This window comes from Chrysochloris asiatica, unplaced genomic scaffold (genome assembly GCF_000296735.1).
Source record: "Chrysochloris asiatica unplaced genomic scaffold, ChrAsi1.0 scaffold00071, whole genome shotgun sequence".
NCBI classification, from domain to species: Eukaryota; Metazoa; Chordata; class Mammalia; order Afrosoricida; family Chrysochloridae; genus Chrysochloris; species Chrysochloris asiatica.
Genome location: NW_006408589.1, coordinates 4,617,981 through 4,639,886, shown reverse-complemented (window position 1 = coordinate 4,639,886; position 21,906 = coordinate 4,617,981). Strand labels below are relative to the sequence as shown.

At 46.5% G+C, this 21,906-nt stretch overlaps 1 protein-coding gene across 1 annotated transcript; it reads right to left on the bottom strand.

Annotated features, from left to right (window-relative positions):
• Positions 1-10,366: 10,366 nt before the first annotated feature.
• Positions 10,367-12,854, bottom strand: NKX2-5 (NK2 homeobox 5). The gene is made up of 2 exons (XM_006864802.1): positions 12,524-12,854; positions 10,367-11,007 (listed from the first exon to the last, which is right to left on the bottom strand). The coding sequence occupies exons 1-2, from the start codon at positions 12,852-12,854 to the stop codon at positions 10,367-10,369; spliced, it is 972 nt and encodes a 323-aa protein (XP_006864864.1).
• Positions 12,855-21,906: the final 9,052 nt, after the last annotated feature.

Sequence of the window (21,906 nt, the reverse complement as noted above, 5' to 3'; positions counted from 1 at the left end):
TATGATCAAGAGCCAATGATATTGTGTGGGGTGTACCCTTTGGTTGATCGATGATGCATGGAAGGGATTATAACCATGGCAAGGAAACAATATACAACACGATCAATGTGAAGCTGATGTCCTCCCATGTAAACTATCACATAATTCACAATAAAGCATTAAAAAAAAACTTTATAAGGGAAAAAAAAAAGAGAAGATGGAAGGAATACATAGAGTCATTGTACCAAAAGGAAATTGTTAATGTTCAACCGTTTCAGGAGGTAGCATATGATCCAGAGCCAATGATACTGAAGGAGTAAGTTCAAGGTACATTGAAGAAATTGGCAAAGAACAAGACACCAGGAATTGATGGAATAAAAATTGAAATCTTTCAAGAAAGTGAGGTGGCACAGGAGGTACTCACTCATCTATGCAAAGAAATTTGGAAGACACCTATCTAATCAACTGATTGGAAGAGATCCGTATTTATGCCCATTCCAAAGAGAGGTGACCTAACAGAATGTGGAAATCATTGGACAATATCTTTGATATTCCATGTGAGTAAAGTTTTACTAAAGGTAATACAGAAATGGCAGCAAGCATACATTGACAGAGAACTTCCAGAGGTTCAAGCTGGATTCAGAAGAGGCCGTGGAACGAGGGGTATCATTGCTGATGTCTGATGGATGTTGGCTGAAAGCAGAGAATATCAGAAAGATGTTTACCTATGCTTATTGACTCTGCAAAGGCTTTTGATTGTGTGGATCATGACAAGCTATGGACAACATTGTGAAGTATGAGTATTCCAGAACACTTAATTGTGCTCATGAGGAATCTGTACACAGACCAAGAGGCAATTGTTCGAACAGAACATGGGAACAGTGAATGGTTTAAAATTAAGAAATGTGTGCAACAGAGTTGTTTTCTTTTACCATACTTATTCAACCTGTATGCTGAGCAAATAATCTGAGAATCTGGGTTATTATATGAAGAAAAACATGGCAGCAAGATTGGAGGAAGATTCATTAACAACCTGCAATATGCAGATGATGCATCCTTGCTTGCTGAAAGTGAAAAGGATTTAAAATATTTAGTGATGAAGATCAAAGAGCACAGCCTTCGGTATGGATTGCATCTCAATGTAAATAAAACAAAAATCCTCACCACTGGACCAATAAACAACATTTTTATCAATGGAGAAAAGATTGAAGTTATTAAGGACTTCATTCTTCTTGGATCAACTATCAACACTCACGGAAGCAGCAGTCAAGAAATCAAATGACGTATTGTATTAGGCAAATCTGCTGCACAAGACCTTTTTAAAGTGTTGAAGAGCAAAGATGTTAGTTTGAGGACTAAGGTGTGCCTGACTTAAGCCATGGTATTTTCAATAACCTCATATGCATGTGAAAGCTGGACAGTGAATAAGGAAGACCATAGAAGAACTGATGCATTTGAGTTATGGTGTTGGAGGAGAATATTGAAAGTGCCATGGGCTGCCAAAAGAACCAACAGATATGTGTTTGAAGAAATGCAGCCAGAGTGCTCCTTGTAGGCCAGGATGGCCAAACTTCTTTTCTCATACTTTTGACATATTGTCAGAAGGGATCAGTTGCTGGAAAAGGATATCATGTTTGACCAGGTGGAGGGTTAGAGAAGGAGAGGAAGACCCCCAGTGAGATGGTTTGGCAAAGTGGCAGCATCAATGTGCTCAAGCGTGGCAACAATTGTGAGATTGGCTCAGGATCAGGCAGTGTTTCTTTCTGTTGTGCATAGGGTCGCTGTGAGTCAGTACCAACTCGATGGTACCTAACAACAACAGCAATGATCTAGAAAAATGGGAAATTATTCCATTTTCATAGGTCTCTTTTAGTTTCTTGTAGTAGTAATGCAATTTCTCGGATTATTTGCTCAGCATACAAATTGAGTAAGTATGGTGAAAGAACACAACTCTGGTGCAAACCTTTCTTGATTTTAAACCATTCCGTGACCACTTGTTCTGTTCAAATGACTGCCTTTTGCTCTATGTACAGGTTCCTTATGAGCACAATTAAGTGTTCAGAAATACTCAATTCTCCACAGTGTTGTCCATAGCTTGTCATTATCTACACAGTCGAAAGACTTTGCATAGTCAATAAACCACAGGTAAACATCTTTCTGGTATTCTCAGCTTTTAACCAAGATCCAGCTGACATCATCAATGATACTCTTCATTCCACGTCCTCTTCTGAATCCAGCTTGAACCTCTGGCATTTCTCTGTCAATGTACTAATTCAGCCATTTTTGAATTATCTTTAACAAAATTATACTTGCATGTGATGTTAATGGTATTGTCCAATGATTTCTCCATTCTATTGGGTCTCCTCTCTTTGGAATGGCCACAAATACAGATGTCTTCCAATCATTTCACCAGCTAGCTGTCCTCTAAACTTCTTGGCATAGATGAGTGAGTGCCTCCAGTGTTGTATCAGTTTGTTGAAAGATTTCATTTTGAATTCAATCAATTTCCAGAGCCTTGTTCTTTGCCAGCACCTTCAGTGCACATTGGCCCACAGTGCCACACCAGGACTCCTTAACCCATTTATATTCAGTATAATTATCAATAGGTATGAATAGCGTAGTGATTACGAATCGGGCCGCGAACCTTAAGGTCAGCGGTTCGAAACTACCAGCAGTTGGAAACTACCAGCTGCACCGTGGGAGAAAGATGAGGCTTTCTACTCCCATAAAGATTTACACCCTCGGAAACCCTATACAGGGTCGCTATGGGTCGGAAACGACTCGATGGCACATAACAACAACAACATGAATGGATTACTGTCATTTTGCTTGTGTTTATTTGTGATGCTGCTGGTTTCTCTGTTCCATGTAATTTTCTATGCTGAGTTCATTTTGTTTCTGGATTTTCTTTTCTGTTGTATTGATTACTAAATCTTTCTGATTTTCCTTTTTTACTTCGATGTGAAGATGTATTAATTTTCTTTGCGGTTCCCTGTTATTTCTTTATTTTCCCCTCATTTAGAACAATTTGTTTTATCTTGAAATTTACTTTGAATTTACTTGACTTCCTTGTCTTTTGGGAAGTTCTAGAGCAAAGATGTCAGTTTGAAGATTAAGGTGTGCCTGACCCAAGCCAAGGCATTTTCAACTGCTTCAGAATACACTGGACTGCAAAGTCAGTTTGAACCGTAAGGTTGGCAGTTCAAGCTCACCAACCACTCCTCGGAAACCCTATACAGGGTCGCTAAGAGTCAGAACCAACTGGACATCACTTAACAACAACAACAACATATACATGTGAGAGTTGAACAATAAATAAGGAAGACTGTAGTAAGGAAGATTTGGTGTTTTGGTGTTTATCCCACAGCACCACACCCCAGGATTCCTTTGTCTCCGAATGGAGGTGGTTGTGGGTGTGTGCTGTGCAGTCAGTTCTGACTCATAGGACCCTAAATAGGGTTTCCAAGACTGTAAATCTTTACAGGAGCAGAAAGCCTCATTTTTTTCTCACGGAACAGATTGTGGATTTGAACTGCTTACATTGCGGTCAGTAGCCCAACATGTAACCCACTATACTACCAGGGCTCCTTTGTCTGAATAGTTTCCCTGAATTCCTCTTCTCTCCAATGCAGTACTAGCAGGAACTGGACTTCATAGGGCAGGGGAAGCTTTATGGTCTGGACAAACAGGTGTGTATACCAGAGATCCTCTCCTAGCCTTTACCCTTCCACCTTCCCACCCTGGTGCTGGAGGATCAGCATTAGACTGTTAACCACACAGGTCTCCTTGGAAATCCTGAGTCAAACTGAGTCCACAGTACTTACAACACCAACTTCCTGCCCTGCACTCCTCTCTTCTTCTAGCATCACCAAGGCTGCCTGACTTGTATTGTAGCCACAGCCACTGGATCACAGCAAACCACAGTGATCCTGAGATAGAAGAGCAGGTCTGGAAGATGGGAAATCTAATTCCAGTTTCTCCTGGGTCCTGAAAAGCCAGAGCCCATGGCATATCTGGGGCTTCAATGAGCAACAGTTCTCCACTTGCCGCATGATAAAAAACACCTGGTTATAAACTCAGTTTTGCTGGCCTCATCCATGGGAATCCAACTCAAGGGAGGGGCTGCAACAGGTGAGATCATCTGGGTTCAAGTCGTAGCTCCACCACTTCCTACCAGAGTGGCCTTATTGTCTTGGTAATGTAGTGTTTCTAGAACAACAATGCCACAAGCATTTGCTTTAACAAATTTATTTTCTCACAGTCTGAATTCAAGGCCCCAGCTCTAGGGTATCCACCAAACTTAATGCCATTGAGTCAATGCTGACTCATAACAACCCTGTATAGGGTTTCTGAAGCTATAAATCTTTATGGGAGCAGAAAGCCTCATCTTTCTCCCTAGATGGAGCTCCTGGGTTTGAACTGATTACCTATGGTTAACAGTCAAGTACTTATCCTACAGTGCCACCAGGGCTCCTTAACCACCAGTATAGGAGTTAAGATTTATAACACATATTTTGTGACAGCACAATTCAATTCATTACAGTAGGCAAAGTCCTTGTCTTCTCTGGGTTTCCATTTCCTCTTTGGGAAATGACAGAATGAGGTTTGCAGATTTGGCATTTAGCCTTTGTCCTGGCAGGAAGGACCCACCCCCAGGTGTTAGGTTGTTATCTTTACTATTCTCCCTGTACAGTTGGGAGTCTGAGCTGGGGTTCCAGAGTCCATGTCACTCTGGGTGACTGGTCTGCCACTATTCGCACTTCTTTCTAGTCAGCTCTCCTCTGCCTTCACAGCCCGGGATCCCAGCTGCCACCCCTTCCCACTGTCAGATTTCGAGAATCACTTTTTTCTCTGCTTCTGTACCCTCCCATGCCCCAAGTGAATAATTGTGCTTGCCTTATAGTTTTTGTGTGTACCTGGCACATATTAATCTCTGAGGAATTGTTAGCTAATAGTGGAGTTCCTGGGTGGTACAAATGATATAACGCTCACTCAGCTGCTCATCCAAAGATTGGACGTTTGCGGTATCTCAGAAGAAATGCCTGGAGATCTATTTCCAAAAAGATCAGTCACTAAAAACTTTATGCTACCTTGTTCTACTCTTGTATACAAGGGTTCACTCTGAGTCACAATCAACTTGATGGCAAATGGTGGCTAATAGTATTACTGTTTTTTGATTAATGAACAAATGATGCTATTCCTTGCCCAACCCTGAGCTGGGAACAGGATGATCCTGTTCTCTAAGACTCTGGAGCCAGATTGCTTGGGTTTGATCTGAAGCTCCGGTACTTACCAGCAGTGTAAACTTGGGCAAATGTCTCTTCTTCTCTGGATCTAAGTTTCATCTGTTTCCTCAAGGGATTTCAGAGGTCAAGTTCGTTGATTGTGTTGCTTAGTTCTTCTGTGTCTTTGTTGAGTTTCATTCTAGTTGTTTCATCCTTCATCGAAAGTGGTGTATTAAACTCTCCAATTATTGTGGAGTCCTGGTGTGGTGCTGGGAGTTAATGTGCTAGACTGCAAAGCCGTTTGAATTGCAAGGTTGGCGGTTCAAGCTCACCAGCTGCTCTTTGGAAACCCTGTTCAGGGTCACTATGGATCAGAACCGACTCGACGGCACTTAACATTATTGTGGAGTTGTCTATTTCTTTCTTCAGTTCTGGCATGTGTATACACTGTGAGTGACACATGAATGAAATCCCAGCTGTTGGCTACTTTCTCCAGGAGCCTAGTGGGGAAGTCTCCAAGACCTGGGGACCACAGGGTTATTGTTCCCACCTGGAGAGGTGTGAACAGCATCAGCATAGTTGCATGCAGCTGGTGTGGTGTGCAGAGGGGACTGGGAAGGTGTGTGCTCAGCATTTCCTGCTTCAGCTTAAGTTCCTGGGTCTGCAGCTAGCACAGGCTAGCACAGTGGGCTCTGCATGTTTTTTTTCAAATACATGCTTTTAGCTAAACAACACAGGAAATTTTAACAAAATAAGAGGACCAAGACTATTCTGGTTTGGCAGAACCTCTGCCTCCGGGCCAGGAATGACAGGAGGAAACTGAAAAGAACCTAAGGTGGGCACCACAGGGGGCTGGGAGCTCTGTCAGGGCTCCATCTAGAGAGAGTCCGGTGACACCCCACCAACAACAACAACTCCACCAGGAGGTGCTGTGCATAGGGGGCCAACCTACCCTAGCTGGAGAATGGTGGTTTTCTTTTAACTCTGATTCTCTCTTTGATTTATTCTTAGCAGAGATATGTATGCTCATTTAAATTATTAAATGATGCCCTTATATGGAGTCCTGGTGTGGCGCTGCAGGATAATGCATTGGACTGCAAGGTTGGTTTGAACCACAAGGTTGGTAGTTCAAACCCACCAACTGCTCCTCAGAAACCCTAGATGGGGTCACTATGAGTCAAAACCGACTCAGAGGCACTTAATAACAACAGCGTGGCATTATATTCCCTTCAAAAGGCCCCTTTGTTGTTGTTAAGAGCCATGGAGTAGGTTCCAACTCATAATTACCCTGCATGGGGTTTCCAAGGAGCTTCTGGTGGGTTTGAACTGCCGACCTTAAGGTTCAAAAGGACCTTGAGGTTCAAACTGATTTTGCAGCCCAGTACTTATCCTACAGAGCCACATCAAGGCTTCAAGAGGCCCCTAGGTGGACCAAAAGACTTTTGCTCAATTTCTAATTAACATGGAACCAACCCAGCAACCATCAAAGAAAGGTCTGGAAATCTGCTTCCATTCAGATTACATCCAAGAAAACCCATCGGAGCTCAAGTCCACTGTGTAACGCATGGGCTTGCCATGAGCCAGAATCAATTCCAAGGACATCAGTTTAGTTTTGTTGGTTATGTGTCCTCCAGGTGATGGGGACATGCAGCCGAGACTGAGCACCCCAATCACCACATCCTTTACTGTCCCAGAAGCACCACAGCCGTAGTGAGCAGTTAGCTAGCTCATTTGTTTTCCACTTATCTCTCCCTAATTCAGTCTTCTCACTTTTCATATGTCATTTGTATTCATAGTTAAAAAACAAATCAAATATTTAAGTTTGAGAGGGGGTTACTATGTAAACACGTTGTTAGTTAAGGATTTTTCTGATCCTGCACCCAACACTCTTAAAGGAGCTGGCTGGGCTAAATGTGGTAGAAGCCACTTCCCATACAGCTCTATGCTCTATAGTTTTCAGTTTTAAGAACTTGGATTTAGAGCCTCATATCCTCATCAATAATCAAAAAGTTGGGGCTGCTGAGCAACCCTTCATCTTTAGGCCAAAGACATTTTCAGTGTGATGGGGATCTCCTTTCAAGAACGCAGCCTCCCTGCAACCCACCAACTTTAGTATATATACAGTTAAGTTCCTCAGCTCTCTGATACTGATGCAACCTCTTCCAGTTCTCAGTTTCCTGCTCCACACACCAAGATGGGTTATAATGCCTTGACTGTGTGCATGTGACCACTACTGGTGAAGCTGAAGATTGGATTCTGGGTCTCACTTCTGAGATGGAGGTCGCCTGTCCAGACCCCTCAGACTCACACTTTGAAACCTATTTGCCAGGCACCAATCTTGGTGCTAAGAAGCTCTGGTAGCGGTAGTGGTTACGAATCGAATCGGGCTGCTAACGTCAGGGCCAGCAGTTTGAAGCTACCAGCTGTTCTGTGGGAGAAAGATGAGGCTTTCTGATCCCGCAAAGATTTACAGCCTTGGAAACACTAGGGTTGCTATGAGTTGGAACCGACTCCACGGCATGTCACAACAACAAATCTTGGTGCTGGACATTAAACGGAGAGCTCACAGTGTGATTAGAACCCACAGTAACTCGCTTGGCTTAAATGAAGGCCTTAGTTCATTTTACAGATGGGATAAATGCTAGCTGAGGGTCCTAGCAATTTTCTAGCCCTTCTAGATGCTAGTCAGTATTCTTAATTTGTGAGCCACTGACTTTTCAGGGATAAGGGCATAAGGAGACTCGGCAGTCACTCAGCTGGCTTCTGAAGGGAGTTAGTGGTATATAAAATAAGGTAATAATGTAGATAAATGAATGAAGAAAATGGCTATGGTTTTGCAGGACCCCAAGCCAGTTACTGTTTAAGAAAAGAGCATGAATGTGGGTGATTTCCTGGTAGAAAGATTGGGCTGGTTGGAGGTCACTATCCTAATTTAAAGATGGCCTTTCAGAACATCTCTTTGCTCCTCTGTGAAACAGGACCACTGAGAATACCGAGAAGTGAACTTGAGTACCGGTACATGCTTTTAGTGGGTCCCAAGCCCACGAGACAGAAAGTGGGTGCTGAGCTGAACACATACTCCTCCCCAAACAACTCCCAATGAGGCCTGGACCTTAGAATAGAGGGAATTCAGGTGTAGGGCCCCCAGGCCAAGCCCTAGGCTCTGGTTGCCTCCTCCCAGCCCTGACTCCCACCTCCCAGTCCTGAGTCCCGAGTTGCTGCTCTCACAAGTGGTGGTGGTTGTATGTGGTGGAGTCTGTTTCGATTCATAGTAACCCTGTATAAAGTTTACAAGACTATGAATCTTTACGGGACTCAGAGTGACCGGTGGATTTGAACTGCTGAGCAGCACAACACTAAATCCACTACACCACTAGGGCTCCTATTGACAAGGGGTAGCACTTAAGACTCTCTTGGCATCGCCCTCTTCTCACATGGTGTAAGGCAGGATTGATCCAGAGAAATGAGAGAACTGATTGATGCTGGCAGCGTAGCATGGTCCCTAATGTGATAATTGGACAACTCGAGTTCAAGCCACACTGGTCGGTCCTGTGACTCTTCCCGGGTGTCAGGGGGGCACATGGAGCTGCTCTCTGCACCCTGACACCCCCAACAAAGTTTTGACTGCGTCTGGGCACTGTGGGCCGCAAGGGCAGGCGCTCTCTGAGTTTCCTAGGCTCTGATTTACAAATCACAAGAACACAAAGCCCCAATTCGCCACAGCTGCTTTAGTCTGTTTGTAAGAAGTACTGGGACAGTCCATACTCTGTGGACTAGGGGAACCGGACTCAGAACCAGTCTTCCTTAGTTTATATTAAGAACATTGGAGGCACTCAGTGGGTAAATTAAGTTACACTGCAAGCGGGGTTTCAGCTTGATTTCCTTGAGCCTCCAGTTTTTTTCAACTATAAAACACATGCAACTGTATTCGTCTGTCAGGGTAATGGTGAGGTAAGTTAAATACATGAGGAGAGGATGTCTGTTTGGTTATGGCGCTGGGGCATTTTTGCCCACTGAACTCACCACAACCTCTGCGTTCAGACATGAAAAACTGCTGGGCTGGGGAGTTTCTGGGCAACTTGACCTCAGCATTGGCACTTAGCTGTCTCATCAGTAAAATAGGCTAAGGCATTCTTTTAAATGAGGCAGGCAACTGAGCTTCAGTCACATAGGTTTTGGTCCTCTTTGCTCTCTGTTTAATGCCCAGTGCCAGGCACAGTCGAACAGTACCTGGTACATACTAGGGTTCAAGAAGTGAGTTTGAAGGATTTGAGCAGACGTCCTCAGTTTCCGAAGTACGAAGAACCCCCAGAAACCAACCAGTTATCGGCACGCAGTGGAAGCATTAAACCGTCCCAGATCTCAGTTTACTAACTTTTCAAGCAGGACCTCTCTTTTTTGGGATTAGTTAAGATTGCGCCTAGCGGGTCCAGAGTGGCTTTGTGCTCTGTATGGGATAAGTGCTGGACTGTGAACCATAAGGTAAGCGGTTAGAGCCCGCCAGCCTTACCATGGGAGAATGAGACTTTATACTCCCTCAAAAATTCAAAGCCTCGGAAACCCTGTACAGGGTCGCTATGAGCCAGTACCGACTCGATGGCACATAACAACAAACATTATTTATGAATTTGCCCAGTGAATGACTATGCCTACGACCTTGGAATTTTATTCCTGCCGCGCGGCTAGCGGAAAGAAGCACACGTGCGGGGTCAGCGCACTCTCTTTAATGGGAAGGGGTGTCTCATTTCTTACAGCAACAGGTAAAAACATAAATACGGGTGGGTAGGTAGGAGGCGATGGCAAGGCTTTGTGCCTAGACTCGGGTAAGGGCGGCTTGATTTCAGGCCCCGCACACCGGAACTCCCGACCTCAATGACTGGTGTTTGGCCTGTCGAGGGTGCCCATGGGCTCTCAGAGGGCACTCCGGGGCAGCGGCTAAGGCACCAGACTGCGGGGTCGCTCAGGCTGCGTCAATTGGGCCACAAATTCATGGGCTGGGAGAGAAGGGCGCACATGCTGGAAAAATGTTCCAAAACCTTCGCAGGAGCGAATGTGAAATCCGAGGGACCTAAGGCCGTGTTGGGAGTCCTCCCTCCCCTGGAGAGTCGGTACCCCTCTATTGAGGTGGGATCTGTCAAGGGAGCCCCAGGAGGGTCCCTTCCCTACCAGGCTCGGATACCGTGCAGCGCGGATACCCCCGAATTGCCCTGTGGTATCCCAGGACTCTGCACCGCATTCAAGTCCCCGACGCCGAAGTTCACGAAGTTGTTGTTGGCGGCGGCTGTGGGCGGCTGGGCGGCGGGCGGCCCGGCGGGGTACGCGGTGGCACAGCTATAACCTGGACTGCAAGTCGTGCCCCCATAACCCGGGTAGGCGGGATAGGCATTGTAGCCGTAGGCGTTGAGGCCCACTCCGTATGCGGGCGCGTAGGGCGCTGAGTCCCCCAGGCACGGCTTGCCGTCGCGCACCAGCACTGGTACCGCGATCCTGCGCGCAGGCGGTGGTGGAGGCGGGGGCAGCCCCACCAGCTCCAGAGTCTGGTCCTGTCGTTGCCTCTTGCACTTGTAGCGCCGGTTCTGGAACCAGATCTTGACCTGCGTGGACGTGAGCTTCAGCACGCTGGCCAGCTGGTCACGCTCGGGAGCCGACAGGTACCGCTGCTGCTTGAAGCGCCTCTCCAGCTCATAGACCTGAGCCTGCGAGAAGAGCACCCGCGGCTTCCTCCGCCGCCGCGCGCGGGGCCGCTCGCCACCGTCCGCCTCCGGCTTCTCCAACTCCACGGCCTTCTGCAGCGCGCACAGCTCTGAGAGGGACAGAGACGTTGTCAGAGCGGAGCGCCCACCGGGTAGTATGCCCTTGAGCTGCCGCCCTGTCCTGCCTGAAGCCCGGTTTAGGTGCTTATTCACCAAGTCAATAAGCACCAAGGGCAACCCAGCTTTCACTTTACAGTCAACGAACGAGCATTTCTTCAATGCCAACTATGTGCTTTGGGTGCAAGAGAATGGCACAAGAGAGGAACTTAATCATGGGCAGTTCATAACCTGATGAGGGAGACAATTCCCAAGAGCTCCTACTGCAAAGATAATCACTCACCCCAACGCACCCGGTTTTATTAAGATTATTTCGTTTTGAGAGTTAAGAGGGAGAAGGAGGCCTCCTCACTCCAGGGAGGGAGGGTGGGGGGGAGGACTCGCGGTCATAAAATTAAGGACCCGCAACTTGAAGGCCAAGAGGTACTGAGTAAACTGCCGCAGGTTTACCCAGCGCCCAGGGTCAGCGGCTTCGGAACCTGCCCTGGTCCTGTGCTCGAGCTGGAGTCGAATTAGTAATCGAATAAATTCTAGCCGCTGGACCTACCGCAGTCTTTCCCTGGTCACCTCTTCGCTGCTCTTAGAAAAACCTATGAATCCTTCCCTGGCATACAGCGACCAGGACTGTTGACCTGAACTCTGGTACCGGGACTCTCGGCGTTTGCTCCGAGTCAGCGTTGCGCCGGGCCCTAGCAGCGCACAGCTTTCCTCCGCGGGGCCCTCCTCTCTCTGATCCCGCGATGGCTTGGGCAACGATCTGACCCACAGTCCCCTGCCATCTCCATTGCCTAGCGACTTCAGTCGCGCGGCATTTTCTAACCTTTTCTACCAAAGAACCTTTCGGCACTGGCCTCGCCGGGAAATTGGGCTGGAAAAATAATTCGTCTAGATTCGATTCATGAGAGTATCCCATTTAAAATAAAAATCCTTGTTCCCAAAGCCTACACTCTCCTGGCACAAAGAAGGAAAGGCCCAAGAAACGGAGGGCCACGCGTAGCAACAGAAGGTCCCGGACCCTCTCCCCAATTGTGGACAAATGGGCCTGATGTGCAGTTTAATTTTTGTTTAGCGGTTTTGCTCAGCTCCTCAAAAAGACCCGTAAAATCAAACACATCCCAAACCAAATAAACTTGCAGAGAAGATGTATTTCTATTTCTACAACACACATCACTCAGTTTTGTAACAGAATCCAAAACAGGCCCACAGCTACCCCGGATTTTTTGGGACACTTTTTTGGTGGGGGGTGGTAACCGGGGATCTGTTATGTTCCTGATCCTTTCAATCCAGCATTTCCTCAAAAATCTCAGTTTGGACGCGGGGCACCTAAGCATCCAAACAACCTCACTTCTCACACTGGGAGCCCCCAGTCCCCGACCCTAGGCCCAGGAGCGCACATCTCCTCCTCCTTTGGGGCCTGGATTTCTTGGCGGTGGGACTTGGGGACAAAGCAACCCGGATGGTCGGTGACCGCTGGAAGGGAGACGAGAGAGGCTTGTGTTTCCTCCTCACCTTTCTTATCTGCTCGGAGATCCTTAGCAGGGTCGGGGTCGCAGTAGGCGCGCGGGTAGAAGGGGGCTGCCGAAGGGAAGGGGGGCACGCACTTGGCGGGCGAAAGCGCGGGGCCCAGCTCGGCGCGCAGCTCCGAGAGGCCAGGCGCCGCTGCCTCCGGCCCAGCGTAGGCCTCAGGCTTGAAGGCCGCCAGCATGCAGGAGGCGGGCGCCAGGGTGGCCTCCAGGCGCGAAGAGAGCTCCCCAGCGGCCAGGCTGCGTTGCTGTTGTTCCAAGTTCAGGATGTCTTTGACAGAGAACGGCGTGGGTGTGAGCGCAGGGCTGGGGAACATGGTGGCAGCGCCGATCTCACAGCGCCAGGTGGGCAGCAGAGAGCGGCGCTGCCCACTGCCTATGGCAGCTTGGCTGCATGGTGCCAGCCGCCCGCTCACGCTCACGCACCCGCCTTCCTGCTCGGGATGTGGCGGGCAACAGGTAGCACTGAGCACAAGAGGCAGGAGAGGCGGGACCAGCCCAGAGGAGGGGGCACTCAGTCTGCCATTGGGCCGGGGGCGCGATGACAGGCGCGATGAGCAGTTTCTTGTCACCTAATATAGTCATACGGCTAAAAAAAAAAAACCCACCAACCAAAAAAACACACAACCCCGCTCAGCTTTTTAAAGGGGCCACCGCACATTTGGAAAGCTCTCCTTTTTTTTTTTTTTTTCTTCTGTAGCCTAAGTGTCTCTATAGCGTTTGCCTGAAAAACATACCAAAACGCATTTTCAGGAAAGCTTTCTTTTTATTCCCCCTTTTTTCTGAGTCCCACATCTGAGTGGGGATGGGTGGGTCTGAGATTTGAAGAAATGCTCCTCAACACCCAAAACAATGAGAGGAGGGTGAAGATTGTGTGGGAGGTTTTGGTGGGGGTGCTATTACCAGCGGTCATTAAGACTTTCTCACTCAGATGTCTGACTGGGAGAGAGAGTTTGCTTTGGAATGATGGCTTCTGGGAGAGCTTATGGACAATGTTGGAATTCAATTTGACTTAAAAGACCAGCCCATCTCCCTGCCATTTCCCAGAAGTCCAGATCTTGGGGATTTTTAGGTGAAAAAATGGGAGAGAATGACCCTTTAATAATGAAACAAATTCAAATCCCCAAGAGAGTTATCTCCGGAGTGCTCTAGCTCCCAGGAGTCTAGCTGCTCCAGCTTCTAGAGCCCACCATTCCTACCTCTTTCTCTCCTACCCTCCCTGCCCAGCAGCTAGGACCTTAGGTCTCTGTCAGTCTTAAGGCCTCAGGGCCCCAGTCCTGGTTTAACTTTTAGGCAGGCAAGGGTCTTTGAGTCCAGCTGGGTCAGGACTTTTTTAAGGCCTCTGGGCCAATTCCAAGTGGGACACCGAAGCTGGTCTGGCACCTGGACGAGTCATAGGTGTCTGGACGACCCTGTAAAGGGTTTCTGAGGAGCGGCTGGTTGAGTTTGAACCACCGACCTTATGTTATGGTTCAAGCCAACCTTGAGGTCAGTGCATTATCCTGCAGGGCCACACCAGGAACCAGTCTCCATAGGGTCCTGTGGTATCCTTTAAAAGGTCGGATGAAAACTTCAGTCTCTCCATCCTATCCACAGCCTAGAACATTGCATAGATGTGTTCTATTTTGTGTACCATTTCAGGGAGGGTAGGGGCAAGGCCAAGAGCCCCAGGCTAAGAACTAATGCCTTACCCGATTGCTGAGGTTGGCTAGGCTTGTCCGTTGAAAAGCGTAGAATTTTCAAGACTCTAGAGAATGAAAGGAAGGCTCTGTAAGAGCTCCTAGATCTGCTAACACCAGTGTTGTCCGTGATGTTGAGGGCTCAACTTCATGAGAAGGCGAGTTTAGGAGTTGGGAAATGGTGCTCCGAGTTATAAAGAAAGGTGGCACAGGGCCAAAGACTAGCTCAGAACGTCGCTTGGGCCTGAGGCGTCGGAAGAAATGCTTAAAAGAGAGGCCAGGGACCCTCGTCCTGAAAATGAATCTCAGGGCGGGCAAGCGGGACAATGAGCGGTCGGGCAGCTTCACTAGGGCGCGACTGGAGTCAAGCCTTGGCCCAAGTCGGGAACTTCCCTGACCTCCTTACGTCAACACCCAATTTCTAAGACCTAGGGCTCTGAGCTAAGGCGCAGGGTAAAGGAACCCTGCGAGACGGTCTCTGAGGCTGACTGCGCCTGGGCTGGCCGCCTGCTCACTTTCATCGGCTGGTACCAGGCCCAGGCCGCTGCTGGAATCTCACCGGGAGCTTTTTGGCGGTCCTGGGATTGTTAGTTCAGTCTGTGAAAAGTGTCTTTTCCCAAAAATGTTCTTAAGATTCTTGTGATCCCCAGGAACTTTCTTCCTTCCCCACTCCGCATCCCGGGATTTCCCTCGACAGACCGGCCCTCAGTGGCCTTTCCGTCTCCCTTTCTCCTGGGTTTTAGGTCACCTTACAATTATTGCTACCAACTAGTCTATGTTGGGGGCCCACCTCGCCTTTGAAGATTGTTTTTTGGGGGAGTGGGAGAGAAGGCCTATCTCCGAGGCGGTGACGTCTGGCAAACGAGCTACATCCGATTCAATTAAACGTTCCGCTGAAAGGAACTCGGAGCGAGGGTCCTGGGAGCGCTGTTAAGTGAATGGGTTGGCCAGACGGCTCTCGATGACAGTTCGAGAGATTAGTGTGAGCAGACGCTTGAAATATTACCGTTTAATGGGGGACATCGAGGCTGCATCCGGGATCCTTGCTTTCAGGTTTTTAAAGAAAAGGATAGTTCTGAAGGCAGAAAAAAAATATTAGCAATTTCCTCTGCAAAGGCAAGCTTTTAAGATTTATCACCTCCTTATTAGGTAATGAGGGTTTTCCCAGGGTCCCAGGACTGACAGATAGACCCGTGGGTCAGGTGTCATGAAGAGAGGAAGAAAGACTCCCCCCCCCCCATTTTGACAAAATCAGTGACTTCACCCTCTATGCCCTCTGTGAATCCGGTAATAATTTCTCTTAGTTCCAAAAAAGGCGTTGACATTGCTGAAGAGAGGAAACAGGGACAAAACCAGATAAATACATGTAGAATAGAAATTGAGGGTCAGCTCATGCTGTTCTCTGCAGAGAAATCTCCAAGAACAGTTTATAACTTTTCAGTGCAATCCTCTCTGTTTTCTGAGTGATGAAAAAAAAATCCCCCCCCCCTAAATAGAAATTGCAATGGGTGGGGGTAAGGAGGTGAAGTTTGATTCTCACCCTCCTCCTCCTTCAGGGGTGTACCTTCCTTCCCAATGGCAGTTGACTCAACCTGGCCGCCTCTCTAAGCCGCACTTTGGCCAAACTAGTAGGACAAACAAATAGCCTTCAGCCTACAGGAAGACAAAGACAAAGAGAGTCAGAGGAGGGATGGAAAATCTATCCATAGATTCCCTTGCCTTTTAAAGAGTTGGTACTCTAAGATTAGCCAAATTCCAAAGTAGCTCTGCACACATAAAATATTATTAATTGAAGAGATCGATGCGGCTTAGGCCAACCCCCCTTTCCTGCAATCAGCAGGGCCGGCCGCAAAAGGTATATATGATTAATTGAAAGATAAGCTGGAACTATCACCGGGAATGTCATTAATGCGCCGGGGAGACGTCCATTGGAGACAGGCGGCGTTATCCGCGGCTTTATCTTCAACAACGCCTCTTTCTCGGCCCGCGCCGGGGAAACAGATGAGGGTTTCTGTCTGGGACGCTTGCCCCGTGTTTATATTTTGGGAAGAATCGCAACTCGTGGGAGTCCCCGGTCGGCCCCCTGATAAATGAACATTAGCACTTTTTCGGACTACTGTATCAACAAAGGGGCTGCAGCGCGGCAATAATTGGCGAGAAAGCAAACAGAGGCCCGAGAGCGCGACTCTGCTCTTCGTCCGGCTGATGGATGAGCATCCGAGGCTGCGGGCCGGGCTCCCGGATTCGCTCGGTCCTGGACGGCCCCGGGGCCCCTCAGCCGCCCCGGTTTCCTTCCTGGGACGGCCTTGGAGGAAGGGGCGGCTCCGGAAAAGCCTGGCGACCCTACGGTGGCGTCCATCAGATTTTATTTTCCCGAGACACGATTTATTCAGGTGGCTTGGCCGATATCAAATCTCCTTCGCGACGCTGTGTTTTGGACGCCGCACCGGTTCTCACGTCTGTCACCACGAATCCTCTTATCCAGATAGCGCGGTAGAGGAGAATGCAACTCAGAGAGATGAAGTGATTTGTTCAAGGTCATACAGATGGGGAAAATGTCAGCGCCAGGATTCGAACGTAGGACTGACTCCATAGCTGAGACTTTTGCTTTTATTGCACACCCCTGCTTCTAAGAGCCATACAGTGGAGAGGACGCCAAGATATATTCCCCTTTTCTTCATGGCTCCCAAAAGACTTTGGGATCTCAGGTTCCCCAAGACCCTCACTGGCAAGCAAAGCTTTCTGCTTAAAGTTCCGTTTTAGAAAGAGAAGAGTAACAAAATAAAACAATTTAAGATCCTCCAGCTTCCTTTGCCTATTCCTTCTCCTTTTTTGGTAGCAGTTTTATTGAGATATAAATCTCATACATATACTGTATAAAAGGAGCTCTGGTAGTGTAGTGGTTACGAGTTGGGCTGCCAACCTCAAGGTCAGCTGTTCGAAACTACCATCAGTTCTGCGGGAGAAAGATGAGGCATTCTGCTCCTGTAAAGATTTATAGCCTCAGAAACCCTGTGCAGGGTCACAACCAGCGAAACCAACTCCAAGGTACTTAACAACAACAACATACTGTATAAGGACCTCTAGTAGAGTAGTGGTTATAAGTCCAGCTGCTAACCTTAAGGTCAGCAGTTCAAAACTACCAGCCGTTTCTCAGGAGAAAGATGAGGCTTTCTGCTTCGGTAAAGATATACAGCCTCGGAAACCTTATTCAGGGTCACTATGAGTCCAAACCAACTCCAAAGCACATAGCCACCACTACCACCACCATACTGTGTAATTTACCCATTTAAAGTATACAATTTAATGATTTTTTTTGTACATTCGTATATGCTATGTATAAGTACTATATTCATGGTATAGAGTTCTGCAACCACCACCACAATCAATTTTAGAATATTTCATCACTTCCCAATCCCCCTCTTCCACTCTTCCTCCAGTCCCCCAAATCTCTAATCTACTTTTTGTAGATGGTCAATGAAATTAGGCAATATTGGCCTTTTGCATCTAGCTTCTTTTACTTAGCATAATGTTTTAAATATGTAGCATTATGGAGAACGTCATTACTTTTCACAGCTAAATAATATTCCATTGTGGGGATAGATCCTATTTTGTTCACCCATTCCTCATTGATGGGAACTTGGCTTATTTCCACTGTTGGCTTTTGTGAATAATCCCCCTGTCTACTTCTATCCTAAAATCTGATCTTTTTGAGGTCTGGGGAAGACCCATGGGTGTTCAACCTGTGCAATTGTACAAGACATGAGCTTAGAAGGGTCCTGTGTTTGGTTTAATGCTCTGCTGTCATGTCTTCATGTTTTTAAAATAATTTTATAACAAAGAGCTCCACAGTTTAGTTTGCAGTGAGACCCCACAAATTATGTATCTACTCCTACTTTTGGGCAATCTGGGCAGGGCCCTAGTAATATGAACTCCATGTCTTCAAGGTCCTGTTTTCTGTTTGGCTATGAACTTCCTTTGCCCCAGGGTTAACTAGTAAAATAGGGTAGACAGGAAGCTCCCTGAGCTGTTTTAAGGGTTGTCTACCTTAAAGGGTAAGGAGCTCTGGTAGCATAGTGGTTACGAATTGGGCTGCGAACCGCAAGGTCAGTAGTTCGAAACTACTAGCTGTTCCGTGGGAGAAAGATGAGGCTTTCTGTTCCCATAAAGATTTACAGCCTCGGAAACCCTGTACAGGGTCGCTATGGGTCAGACTCGATTGACTGCACTTAGCACTTAGCAACCTTAAAGGGTAAATACCCAAAGTTGCTTGACCACCAAAGTTGCTTGACCATTGGAAGAGAATGAAGCCCATAGAAAAAGAACATAGAGGGCTGGCTGTCCTGGCTGGTTAATAGTGTGTGTGTGTGTGTGTGTGTGTGTGTGTGTGTGTGTATGCAAAGCAGTGATGGTGGTGGTAGTAGTGTGCCATGGAGTTGGTTCTGACTCATAGCGACCCTGTATAGGGTTTCTGAAGCTGAAATCTTTATGGGAGCAGAAAGGCTCATCTTTCTTCCGTGGAACGGCTGGTAGTTTAAAACTGCTGACCTTGAGGATAGCAGCCTGAATCATAATGACTATGCTACCAGAGATCCTTGCATAGCAGTGTTGTTGTTGTTAAGTGCTGCAGTCAGACTAATTAACCCACAGCCACACGCCAGAGCTCCTTGCATAGCAGTGAATGAGAGGCTAATATAATAGAAATTCCATCTAGATTATAATTAATGACACAGCCTAGTAATTACTGGGTGCCCCATCTGATTTCCACCTTCTCAGTCACATTGGCTCTGTACCCATCAGGGCCAGGGATTGTGGTTGCACAGCCTGAAACACATGGACTCTGAAGAAGGCATTGTTGTAGTAGAAAGCGAATCAAACTATGATCCAGTATTGGGTTCTGGTCCTGCCTCTCTCACTGGTTGACCCCGAGCATCTTCTATTTTTGCCCTGGTTACCAGTTTCCATATTTGTTTCCTTAGTGGCATTAAGCTTCAGGTTCCATCCTGGGTGTGCTATTCTGAGCAACATCACAAATTGCCACCTGGACTCACCTGGAGAGTGGTGGCTGGGGTAAGGTGTGGGAAGGCATGTTTGTTGTTGTTAAGTGACCTGGAGTCAGTCCCAGCTCACAGTGACCCTGTATAAGGTTTCTGAGGATTGGTCAAAGGGATTGAACCACTGACATATGGTTAGCAGTCCAGTGCTTATCCTACAGCACCATACCAGAACTCTAGTAAAGGCATGCTAGTGGTTGTCTAACCTACTAAATGAAATAGATGCTGTGCTGTAGGATAAGCACTTGACTGTAGGTGAAGCAATTAGCTGCTAACTATCAGGTTGACAGTTCAAATCCACCATCTGCTGCTCCTCAGAAACCCTATACAAGGTTGCTATGAGTTAGAACTGACTCTACGACACTTAACAACAACAACAATTGTGCTATTGTGTTATTTGGAGTTGTGGTCCAAACAATAATACACCTTAAAAACTAAGTGAAGGTGGTATTAGAATAAGATAAGAGAAATGAATTATGCTTACACTAAAATAAATCCAGTTGCAGAGAAATAAAAAAATAAAATAAAAATAAAACATGAAAGTGATATGAATGATTAAAATAATAATTTGGATTGTTTGTATATTTGGGAGGTTAATTTAGGAGAGCAAAAGATCCAGAAGCTATAAAAGATGAATTATATAAATTTGATTGCATAAAAATAAACTTATGCACAGTAAAGAAAGTCCAGAAATAAGGCTAGGCACACAGAGATAATACTAGCAATACATGATAACAAAGCAAACATCCATTTCCACAATTTGGAAAGGTCTTGTAAATCAATTAGAAAATAACCCAAAAAACCAGTTGAAAAATTGATTACGAGTAGCAGACCCTTGCTTGTAAAAAAGAAAGAAAAATTAAAGACAAAAGAAACATAAATGAAAACTCAAAGAGGCAATATTTTCACTTATCAGATTGACAAAGATCAAAAAGTTTGATATTCTGTGCCTAAAGAGGAAAGAGGAGTCAGTCCTGGTGTGGTGCTATAGAATAAAGCACTGGACTGAAAGGTCCAGTTTGAATTGTAAGATCTGTGGTTCAAACTCACTAGCAGCAGCTCCTCGGGAAACCCTTTACAGAGTCACTATGATCTGGAACCGACTTGATGGCACTAACAACAACAACAACAACAACAACAACAACAACAAAAAGAGGAAAGAGCTCTGGTAGTGCATTGGTTAAGTGTTCAGCTGCTAACTGAAAGTGAAGTCAGAGGTTCCAACCCAGACTGGGGCTCTTTTGGAGAAAATGTCTACAGCCTTTAACTCTGTCATGTTGGGTCTCTGTGAGTCTGAATCACAATCAACTTGATGAACTCAGCAAAAACAGCCAGAGGTGGAAACTTACAACTGCAAATGTTTGTTTACATTATTGGTTGAAAGCATAAACTGCTATTTGTCTTTGGAGCTATTTGATACTATCAAAATAAAAAAAATGCATAGATCATTGTATTTGCATTTCTAGAATAATCTTTTCTATTGTGTAATAAAATGTATGCAATAAAATATTAGAGTTTTTTTAAGGAATCAAAAAATTAAAAGCAACTCATAAATATATCTTAGAGGACCAGTTAAAAAATCGTTACACCAACAAAACAGAACACCAGCTGTCATGAGAAAGAATTTCTTATATTTATAGGTACTCTTATGAATACATTTTAAAATACATTAAATTTTCAAACCAAGTTGCATAGTTCTGCTTACATAAATTTACCATTTTTTATAAAAATGGGCATAAGGTCTCTCTTGTTTTTAAGAGCAAGAAAAAAAAAAAAATGGTAATGAAAACCTCTGGGAAGGGAACTGAGAAAGGAGGCCAAGATAAATACCCCAATCCCCAAAGGTAGTGAATCAAAGTAATCAAAAGGGGATGGACCCTTAGGACTGTGGAATCAACTGGGGGTACATACTAAAAGTGTAAATTTCTGGACCTCATCCCTCACCTTGTCACTTAAGAATCAAGAGTACGTACAGCTTAGGACAGGCAGTCCATTCTAATGCAACCCAGTTAAATTCCAGGAGCATAATGGAGCTAAACCACTCTGAAAGTTTGCCCTCAAGATTCTTTCCTGGCTTAAGATTTGCTTGCAGGGCCCAGTCTGAAGGGTAGATACAAGTCTTGGGGTGGCTGGGAATGGGCTCCCCCACATTAATCACTGCACTGACGGTTTCTGTTGAAGGTCCTGCAAATCTCTCTCTGTGAGTGGGGCCCGTCAGTGGAAAGATGAGGCTGACTCACATGCCTGGTACCCCCACCCAGCCCTACTCCAAGATCAGCAGAGGAGTCTGGAGTTCCTCGTTTTCCTGGTCTAGTTTGGGCCCACTGGCACTGTGTCTCCTGAAGGCCAGCCTCCCAAATCAAACGGGATGTGGAATCTGCCCTATCAAGGTGAAGTGCTTCTTCCTCATCTTCCTGCAGACGAGCGGAAGTATTTTACATCTATTTTGTCCAAATACGTGTAGGACCCAGACTGACCACTGCATTGGGAGGTGGGTTCAGCGGAGTCCTAAATCCAAGTGCCCAGAGGTAGCGATGCTTCGAGTCTCAGTCCACTGGGGATCCTGTTAGCCTGAGTTAGTTACCTTGGAACTCTCCTCACTGTCTACCCTGGGCCTGAAGCAGACAGGAGCCCAG